At 52.2% G+C, this 9,900-nt stretch overlaps 1 protein-coding gene and 1 long non-coding RNA gene across 2 annotated transcripts in view; one reads left to right on the top strand and one right to left on the bottom strand.

Moving 5' to 3' along the window:
* The first annotated feature begins 178 nt into the window (after positions 1-178).
* LOC122441498 (tubulin gamma-1 chain) lies at positions 179-4,860 on the top strand. The gene is made up of 11 exons (XM_043468149.1): positions 179-343; positions 663-775; positions 979-1,146; positions 2,004-2,072; positions 2,364-2,443; positions 2,867-2,993; positions 3,200-3,286; positions 3,384-3,533; positions 3,888-4,040; positions 4,124-4,285; positions 4,465-4,860. The coding sequence occupies exons 1-11, from the start codon at positions 295-297 to the stop codon at positions 4,660-4,662; spliced, it is 1,356 nt and encodes a 451-aa protein (XP_043324084.1). The 5' UTR covers positions 179-294; the 3' UTR covers positions 4,663-4,860.
* Positions 4,861-6,505: 1,645 nt separating this feature from the next.
* LOC122441541 overlaps positions 6,506-9,900 on the bottom strand; it is a 38,323-nt gene continuing 34,928 nt past the window's right edge. Inside the window, exon 3 of the long non-coding RNA XR_006269388.1 lies at positions 6,506-6,659. This is a non-coding gene — a long non-coding RNA (uncharacterized LOC122441541). The remainder of the gene's footprint in view (positions 6,660-9,900) is intronic.

Raw genomic sequence — 9,900 nt, 5'->3', positions numbered from 1 at the left:
CGCGTACATCCCAGAACGAAGAACACTGCGTCAAAATTACGTCCCCGGCGCCCCCAAGCAGGAGCTGCGCACGCGTAGTCCGCAGGACTGAAGCCGAACGAGTAAGGAAGTGCCCTCGCCAGAACTCAGTTTTCATTGGAACAGAGGAAGTTTGTGGGCGGGGCGAGTTTTGGCGTCTGCGCAGTGCGACGGGCTAGCGAGCGGCGGCTTTGCTGGCGGGAGCGGCAGCTTTTCTGTGGCGAGAGCGGTATCTTTGCCGTAGAGAGTGGCTGCAACGCAGCTGCCAGAGGAGAGATGCCGAGGGAGATCATCACCCTACAGTTGGGCCAGTGCGGCAATCAGAGTGAGCGAACTTCCGGCCCCTCCACTAGCCAGGGTTTCTTAGGTTCTGTGGGATCTCGCTGTGGGATCCTGAACTCCATCTGCCCCCAGAATCGTAGTTCTCCGAAAGGTGGGACATGCCTGACCCAGTATCCAGTTGCTCAACCCCAAGGGGCCCTCCTCTGCCCAGTCGCTGATATACTGCCCTTTCCTCTGACACGGGAGACTCCCGAAGCTTGACTTCCTATCACTGGACCCAGGCATTGAGTCCCCCAGCTCCTAGTTGGAACCTGCCCAGACCCAGATATCCTCTTTCTTCCCGCCCGCGTCCCTCCCGTCAGTTGGGTTCGAGTTTTGGAAACAGCTGTGCGCCGAGCATGGTATCAGCCCCGAGGGCATCGTGGAGGAGTTCGCCACCGAGGGCACTGATCGCAAGGACGTCTTTTTCTACCAGGTGCCCCCAGCGACTTAGCCAGGGCCGGTAGTGGCCCAGGGGTTCTGAAGGGAAGGGCAGTGGCTTGGTACTGGGAAGCCCACTGGACAGAGGAGCCAGGGAGGCTGGCTTGAAGAGGGAGGGAGGCAGGAACCAGGGTTGGGAGGACTGGAGGACTGGGCAGGCCCTAGCTGATTGGGCCCCTCCTAAACTCCCTTTTACAGGCAGACGATGAGCACTACATCCCGAGGGCAGTGCTGCTGGACCTGGAGCCCAGGGTGATCCACTCCATCCTCAACTCCCCTTATGCCAAGCTCTACAACCCAGAGAACATCTACCTGTCGGAGCATGGAGGAGGAGCTGGCAACAACTGGGCCAGCGGATTCTCCCAGGTCATTTGCTGTTCCCTGGCAGAAGAACTCCACTCCTAAGTGGGGACTGGCCCTATGACTTCCTAAAGAGAAGATAAACCAGATGGAGGATATATGAGTGGAGAGAGAGATGTGACTGAGAAGATTCTGAGTGAACTATGTAATAGTTATAAGAGACTGCACTTGGCTCATGCCGGGTGCCAGGCCATAGTTAGTGTTTTACATAAATTAACTTACCCAGACCTTCCAACAATCCTAGAGGTAGGTACTACAGGTCCACAGTGTCTGTAGGTTTCCAGAATCCAAAAAACTCTGAAACCAAAAGGATTTTTAACTACTCATTTAGCAGCAAAACCAAATCTCAGTAAAGATAGGCTAGTTTATAGTTTCTGTTCAACTTACTGCCACTTCTCATTCCTTTCACTGCAGAAATATTAATGTATTTGGTTAGCGCCCCTCAGACCCCCGCCCCACTGGTGTTCCTGTGTTATACACACCATATAGCCCTCCTAGAATCTGAAATATCTGAAGTATGAAACATAATGCCCAAGAATTTTAGATAAGGGACTGTGGACCTGTATTAGTACCTTCATTATACAGAGGAGGAAACTGAGGTACAGAGAGATGAAGTAGCATGCCCAGAGTCACCCGACTAACTAGAACTAGAGCTAATATAGGCATTCAGGCAGTCTGGATGTAGTGGGCCTGCTCATAACCACTAGGCTGTACTACCTCTCAGTACAAACAAAAGGCAGGACCACTGTTTTCCAAAAAAGGACTTTTAGGTACTATAAGGTGAATGGAGGGTGGCTATTCTGAGGTCAAAGTCCTTGTCCCTTAGTCCTGTCCCACTCTGATGCCCCTCCATGTCTGTACAGGGAGAGAAGATCCATGAGGACATTTTTGACATCATAGACCGGGAGGCGGATGGCAGCGACAGCCTAGAGGTGAGCATCTCAGGAATGCCGATGGGGGGCCAGCATGGGGAAGGCTCGACAACACCGTTTAGAAGCCATCTGTTAGGTGTGGGACCCTCCCCCTGTAACCTTTGCACTGGACAGAAGCCACAGGGCCCTGTTGGAAACAACGAAGAGTCTCCTAATCTGTGAATGGGGGGTGGGGGGAGCACAGTGGAGGAGAGGTCCTGGGAAGATAGGAGTCCAAGAAGTTATGAGATGGGTAAAATTGGAAATCCTGCCACTTGAAACCTAGACACTGACCGCCCCTTCCCCATGCAGGGCTTCGTGCTGTGTCACTCCATCGCTGGGGGAACAGGCTCTGGCCTGGGCTCCTACCTCTTAGAACGGCTCAACGACAGGTAAGTCTGTTTTGAAAGGCTGAGAGGATTTGGTTTCCCAGGTGACTGGGAGGCCCTCCAGATAAAACCTTCCCATTCACTGGAGCAGGAAAGGGCCCTTCCATTCCCTGCTGTATTGAGGAAGGAAAGGTACAATGACCAGGAACCCAAGCACACTCCCAGTGGTTGGAATCAGAGTCTAGAATCCTGATCTTTGATGAAAATTCAGGGAGTAAGCCTGATTTGGAGTTAGAGCCCTAGGTCCTAAGATGTTTCTCTGCCCTAGCCCCCTTTTGGGTTACAGGCTGCCAAAAGTCAAGTCTCCCTTTTCTGCTCTCCTATGACCCGAACCCCACTTTCCCAATCCTGACAGTCATTAGAAGCCCCAAGTTTACCAAGCCTTCAGTCTGTTGCCCTTGACCATCCTTTCTCAAACACCCCCAGGTACCCCAAGAAGCTGGTGCAGACATACTCAGTGTTTCCCAACCAGGACGAGATGAGCGATGTGGTAGTCCAGCCCTACAACTCACTGCTCACACTCAAGAGGCTGACCCAGAACGCCGACTGTGTGGTAAGTCCTGGAGTCTCGCTTACTCCACTCCCAACCCCCCTGTCTATTTCATCCTTTTCATGCATTTTTAAAAGTCCCGTCTTGAACCTTCCTGTGCCCCAGTCTTGTTCAAGTCTTTTGGATGGGTCTTTCTGGCGATGAAGCAGCAGGCAGAGCTCCTGTCCTTTCTGTCCTCCTAAATCTGTCACCCTCTTCTGTCCCCACAGGTGGTGCTGGACAACACGGCCCTGAACCGGATTGCCACAGACCGCCTGCACATCCAGAATCCCTCGTTCTCCCAGATCAACCAGCTGGTGAGCCCCCCACTCCTGGACTCCCTCCTTCCCGAAGCACCATCTAGGGAAGGGAGGCCCCCAGGACAAGGCCCGTGACCCGGCACCCTGTCCCCAGGTGTCCACCATCATGTCAGCCAGCACCACCACCCTGCGCTACCCCGGCTACATGAACAACGACCTCATCGGCCTCATCGCCTCGCTCATCCCCACGCCACGGCTCCACTTCCTCATGACGGGTTACACGCCCCTCACCACGGACCAGTCGGTAAGAGCAGCCCTCGGGCCCAGCAGGCCCTGACCAGCCTTTCCCTTCTCTCGGCTGCACCCGGAGGCCCTGCTTGCTGGCTGACTCGCTCTCCTCTCCCCTTGCCTGTGGCGCCCTGCAGGGCCGGGGCTGTACGGGGTCTGCTGATGCTCCTGCACAAGGACATGAGTTAGCTGAGCTCTGGGGGACTGAGATCTCTGATCCCTCAGTGAGGACCTGCATCTAAGGCCACTCCCCAGAGAGACCAGGCTCCCCCGCATCTGATGGGGCTGTGCGTCACCTCGTGCTCTCTGTCCATGTGTCTCTTGACTTTACTCTGAGTACCGGGCTGCCCTGTGGCCCCTCTCCCCTCAGGTGGCCAGCGTGAGGAAGACCACAGTCCTGGATGTCATGAGGCGACTGCTGCAGCCCAAGAACGTGATGGTGTCCACAGGTCGGGATCGCCAGACCAACCACTGCTACATCGCCATCCTCAACATCATCCAGGGGGAGGTGGACCCCACCCAGGTGGGTGAGGCCCCTTCGTTCTACCTCCGGAGCCCACAGGGGTAGAGGAGAGGCTACCACCACCATCCCTGTGCCCACCCCAGGTCCACAAGAGCTTGCAGAGGATCCGGGAACGGAAACTGGCCAACTTCATCCCGTGGGGCCCCGCCAGCATCCAGGTGGCCCTGTCTAGGAAGTCTCCCTACCTGCCTTCTGCCCACAGGGTCAGTGGGCTCATGATGGCCAACCACACCAGCATCTCCTCGGTGAGCCCCACAGTCATCTTCCTGGTGGTGCCTTATCTCTTTACAGCCCTGCTGCCCCTGCTTCTGGCTTTTTTACTGTGGGGATAGCCCAGCCTTGATTCCTGGCTCTCTGGGCCACATGGTTCCTTGAAGTTCCCTGTGACCCCTGTCCAATCTAAGTCCTTTCTGTACACCCGAAGCTCTTCGAGCGGACCTGTCGCCAGTACGACAAGCTGCGGAAGCGGGAGGCCTTCCTGGAGCAGTTCCGCAAGGAGGACATCTTCAAGGAGAACTTTGATGAACTGGACACATCCAGGGAGATTGTGCAGCAGCTCATCGATGAGTACCATGCAGCCACAAGGCCAGACTACATCTCCTGGGGCACCCAGGAGCAGTGAGTCCTCCAGACAGGGACCCTCATCTGCCTTACTGGTTGGCCCAGGCCCTGCCTGACTGACCACCCCTCAGAGCACAGATCAGGGACCTCGCACCTCTTTCTTACCAACACATATACCCATACTCTCTGTTGACCTGAGGACACATGTAATCTCCTTGTGAGACTGTTCATGTTTAATAAAGCACTGGATATAAATCAAGTCGCTGGACTCTTTGAAGGCTTGGGGAAATGGGGGTGGGGGGGTGCCTGTTCTTTCTCCATCATTCTGACGGGGTCTTCCTCTACTTCATACACCTTCAACTCTAAGCAAATGGCCTCCCCCAGCTTTTCCTTCCCCTGTCTAGTATTGGAGAACATGGGCGAGACATTCCTTTTCAGGGTAGACAGGCCCACAAACACTGCCTTGCTCTCATAACACTCTGTATCCCAGTTCCTCCCACCCTCTTCCTCCCCATATGGTGATCATTCGCCAGTTTCACATTCCCACATCTGAATGTCCCATTGGGCATCACAGCAGCAGGCCTGCGGCCACCACCCCCACCACCAAGCCCTGGACAGGCAGTAGAGTCAGCCCAAATGCCTTTAATCTTGCAGGCAGGGCAGTGACAGAAAGCCAGTCCTGGAAAGCCCTGGTCAGGCAGGTGGAGTCGTCTAGGATGATCAAATCAGGAGACCAAATTCAAAGCCTGGGCTATAAGCAGGGCCAGAAGTGGACCCATATCTAAGGTGCCAAAATTCAGTTGTTTCAAAGGCCAGAGTTGCCTTTTTGAAAATTAATTAATTTGCTGAGGATCTTTAGTTGCAGCATGCAAACTCTTAGTTGAGGTAGGTGGGATCTAATTCCCTGACCAGGGGTTGAACCCAGGTCCCCTGCATTGGGAGCATGGAGTCTTAGCACTGGACAACAAGGGAAGTCCCAGAGCCTTCCACTTCTGGTACCAGATTGCAGGGAAGCAGTCAATACACAGTGGCCTAAGTCCTCAGAATCAAAAGGGCAAAGCAGGTTGTCCGTAGATTGGCGGATTGTCAGGGCCCCTCTTAGGCCCTTACACCCCCCAAAGGTGAGGACTGTAGTAACTTTTACATGCATGTGGACCCTGTGCCAGATGCTTTGCATTATTTTGTTTAATCTTCAGGACAGCCCTATGAAGTAGTAAATGTTATTAACCCCATTTTGCAAATGAGGAAACAGGCTGAGTGATTAATTTACCAAGTCACCCAGCTGGTGAAGAGTATAGTTAGAGGCAAACCCTGGTTTGACTGCCTGGCATAGGTGTTCCTAACCATTGCACATCCTGCTTTTTGTGACACCTTCCTGGGCTGGTGTAGAAGAGTCCCATTTCTGGGGTCTTGGAGCTGTGGGATGGGTCCACAGTTGTCACAGGATGTGGGGACCTTGAACACCTGTGCATATTGAGCAGGTGGAGTCCGGGGAGGGAGGGGGTGTAGGCCTCCGCAGGCAGCAGGTAAACCCACCAAACGTCCCTATCACCCAGGTCAGGGCAGCCTTCTTGCCTCACCACTAGGATGTCTGGGGCCAAACCCAGAGAACCAGGCCCTGTGGATGGGAAGGATGGTACTGGCAAGGCTCAGCAAGCAGATGAAGCACCAGCCCAAGAAAGTCCCTCCAACTCTCCGTGAAGGCTGAAGAGTCCCCTTCACTTTGGGTGAACTAGGACGTTTTTTCCTTTTGCTCCCTGTTAGCCTGGGGACACACTTTTCCTTCCATGAACCAATGTATCTTTCATAAACCCCTGGACATAAACAAAGTGAGCAACATACAGGGCAGACCTTCATGAACAAAGGGGACACTTACAGGACTGATGGGCTGAGAATACGCGGTCACAAGCCAGGCCCTGGGCTGCCTGAGGGTGGCAGGGAGGCTGGACACACCAAAGCCTGTCAGCACCACTGTCAGAGCATGAGCCTGTCACTTTTGGTTGCCAGGGTCTGTAGGTGGTGGACTCAGGAGAGCCAGCCTCGTTGTCAGCCAGCTGCCTGTTCATCCAGGAGGGAAGAAGATGACTTCAGGGAAAACCGATGGGCACTGGGTCCCTTCTCAGCTCTACCTCTGACCCCTGCACCCTGGATACGTTGTGTTGCTCCCGCCCTTGCCACTGATGACCTGCCTTTCATCTCTTGGGGCATCTGCACGACTGGCTGGTACTGAGTAGGGGATCATGAGCTGGCAGATGTGGTGAGGCTGCTGTATGTGAAGAGCCAGCTGGCCCCCCTCCAGGCCACAACCATCCCAGAACCCTCCTTTGCAAGCCTAGTTAAAGAGTATGGAGCCCAGGAGGGAGGGACTACCTAGGGAATCTGGAGTCAAAGTTGTACGTGAATATTACTAGCTACCGACCCAGAGGGGTGAATACCCTCCTCAGGAGGGGGAGCTGGACTTAACAAAGATGCCTCCTTTTTCTGACTGCTGAGTGTCTCAGCGCAGACTAACACCTCAATGCCAGCTTCAGAGCTGGGCCCCTCCCCCAAGGCTATTTCCAGATCACCCATCACCCCACACCAGCTCCACCCCTCCCTGTTCTTGGCCAGCAGCAAACCCTAAAGTGTGTCAACCAGAGGGCAGAGAGGAGGCCAGGTGGAAAGGGAGGGAGGCCTCTGGGATCAGGGCAGCAGGTGGTGCTGGTGGTGAAAAATCCCTGCAGTCTGAGAGCCTGCCAGCCACAGAAGTGACTGTCCCTGATGAGCGACAGGACTGTTTCAGAGGAGCTGGAGCGAGCAGAATGCTCAAGCCTGGAACAGGAACCGCTTCTGGACTAAATAAATCAGAGAAAACGAACAATTTATTTTGTGTAAGCATTTATTTTTTGGCTGTGCTGGGTCTTCATTGCTGTGTGCGGGCTTTCTCTAGCTGCAGTGAGTGGAAACTAATCTAGTTTCGGTGAGCGGGCTTCTTGTGGTGGCTTCCCCTGTTGCAGAGCACAGGCTCTAGGGCTTCAGTCATTGCAACACAGGGGTTTAGTTGCTCTGCGGCATGTGGAATTTTCCCAGACCAGGGATTGAACCTGTGTCCCCTGTATTGGCAGGCGGATTCTTTACAACTGAACCATCAGGGAAGTTCAAAGATGAGCCATTTAAAGGTAATTTTTCTGGAACACTTCAGTGTGATGTGACCACGGGGACCTTTAAATGTGCCTGAGACAGAGATCTAGCAGTAGGAAGCACTTTAAAAACAGAGTGAGGGACTTCCCTCGTGGTCCAATGGTGAAGAACTGCCTTCCAATGCAGAGGATGCAGCCGGTTCAATCCCTGGTCAGGGAATTAAGATCCACATGCCTTGAGGCAAATGAGCCCACACGCACTGCAACTAGAGAGAAGTCCATGGGCTACAACTAAGAGCCTGTGTGCTGCAAGAAAGACCCAGCACAGCCAAATAAATAAATACATTCCTTAAAAAATAAAAATAGAGTGAAACTTTGAGACTGTAACTTCAAAAATTGTGTTGAGATGAAACCAGGAGGTGATGAGCTCAAGGATGGGCGGGTGAGCAGAGCCGCTGCAGAGAGTTGGTGAGTCAGTCTAGCAAGCCTTATTCGTGGTCTCCACCAGACACAGGTATTCTAGAAATCCCTGGAAATGGGCACTCTGCCCTAGAGAGTCAGTTAAAATCCAACACAGAGGGCTTCCCCAGTGGCTCAGCAGTAAAGAACCTGCCTGTAATGCAGGAGATTCGGGCTCAATCCCTGGGTCAGGAAGATCCCCCGGAGAAGGAAATGGCAACCCACTCCAGTGTTCTTTCTTTCCCAGGACATCCCATGGACAGAGGGGCCTGGTGGGCTACAGCCCACGGGGTTGCAAAAGAGTCGGACAGGATTGAGCAACTAAAATCCAACATACAGTCCTCCCTCCAGTAATGCCCACCCCCACCCCCCACCACTTGCTCACTCTCCAGTCCCTCTTGAGGATCTGAAGCAGGTAAGGGACTGCCCTAGAAAAGTCACAGGAGCATTTAAGTTGACATGCTGTTTTACTAAGCCATCATGTGTAAGTTAAATTACATATGGCCCAATCACTACAGTGTGAAGCGGTAAACTGAGTTTCTTACAAAACTGCAGGCTCTGTCAATCAAGGTCTAACACCTCTGTGAGACCCCACTGGAAACACCTGTGGCATTGCTATAGTGGTGACCTTGGTTGTGGAATCCAGAGGTAGGTAGTTTTCACTAACCCTCAATCCTCAAATCCAGTGGCACTGAATTGTTAATAGGGTGAGACCAATTCATCCTGGTTTTAGCACTGAAAGTCTTGAGTCCCAGGAATCCCCCTAAGATTCGGTTTAAAAATTAAAATTCCCATATTTCCTCATTCCTGGGAAAGCCAGGACAGCTGGTCACCCTAAATTTAAGAACACCATAGAGAAAGACTGGAAAATCTCAAGGCAGTATATGTGAGTGATCAGGGCTAAGTTCAGGCCTAGTAGACATCTGTTCATTAATTAAGCAAGCATTTATTAAAAATAGAGACTGGGCTTTTCTAGTGACCCAGTGGTTAAGAATCTGCCTTGCAATGCAGGGCACACAGGTTTGATACCTGGTCCAGAAAGATCCCACATAACATGGGGTACCTAAGCCTGTGTGCCATGACTACTGAGCTCTGCAACAAGAGAAGCTACTGCAGTGAGAAGCCTGCACAACGCAACTAGAGAGTAGCCCCTATTCACTGCAACTAGAGAAAGGCCTCCTGCAGCAACAAAGACCCAGTGTAGCCAAAAATAAATAAATATATATATATTTTTTAAAAATACAGACCAAGTTGCCCATTAAACTTCACAATGGACCCTACCTGAGGGGGTTTCCAATTTTATCAGGAGTGAAAGGAAGTTGGTAAGTCATGTCCAACTCTTTGCGACCCCATGGACTGTAGCCTACCAGGCTTCTCCGTCCATGGGATTTTCTAGGCAAGAGTACCAGAGTGGGTTGCCATTTCCTTCTCCGGGGATCTTCCCAACCCAGAGATAGAACCTGGGTCTCCCTCATTGCAGATAGACGCTTTACCCTCTGAGCTACCAGGGAAGCCCTTATCAGGTGTGGGTAATATATAATGTAATTTTATTACATATTCATAAAATACTAATAATATAATTTTTGTATGTCATCATGTATTTTAATTAACTGTCTCAAATATAAGTTGTTCAATTTTAAGTGTTGAATGTAAAATGTAATACAAACTAAAATTGGAATCAGTACTGGGCATTTAATATACACTAAGCACTATTCTGGGCT

Source organism: Cervus canadensis, chromosome 1, assembly GCF_019320065.1.
Source record: "Cervus canadensis isolate Bull #8, Minnesota chromosome 1, ASM1932006v1, whole genome shotgun sequence".
Taxonomy (NCBI): Eukaryota; Metazoa; Chordata; class Mammalia; order Artiodactyla; family Cervidae; genus Cervus; species Cervus canadensis.
Note: the sequence above shows the minus strand (reverse complement) of the source record. Positions and strands in the feature narration are given on the sequence as shown.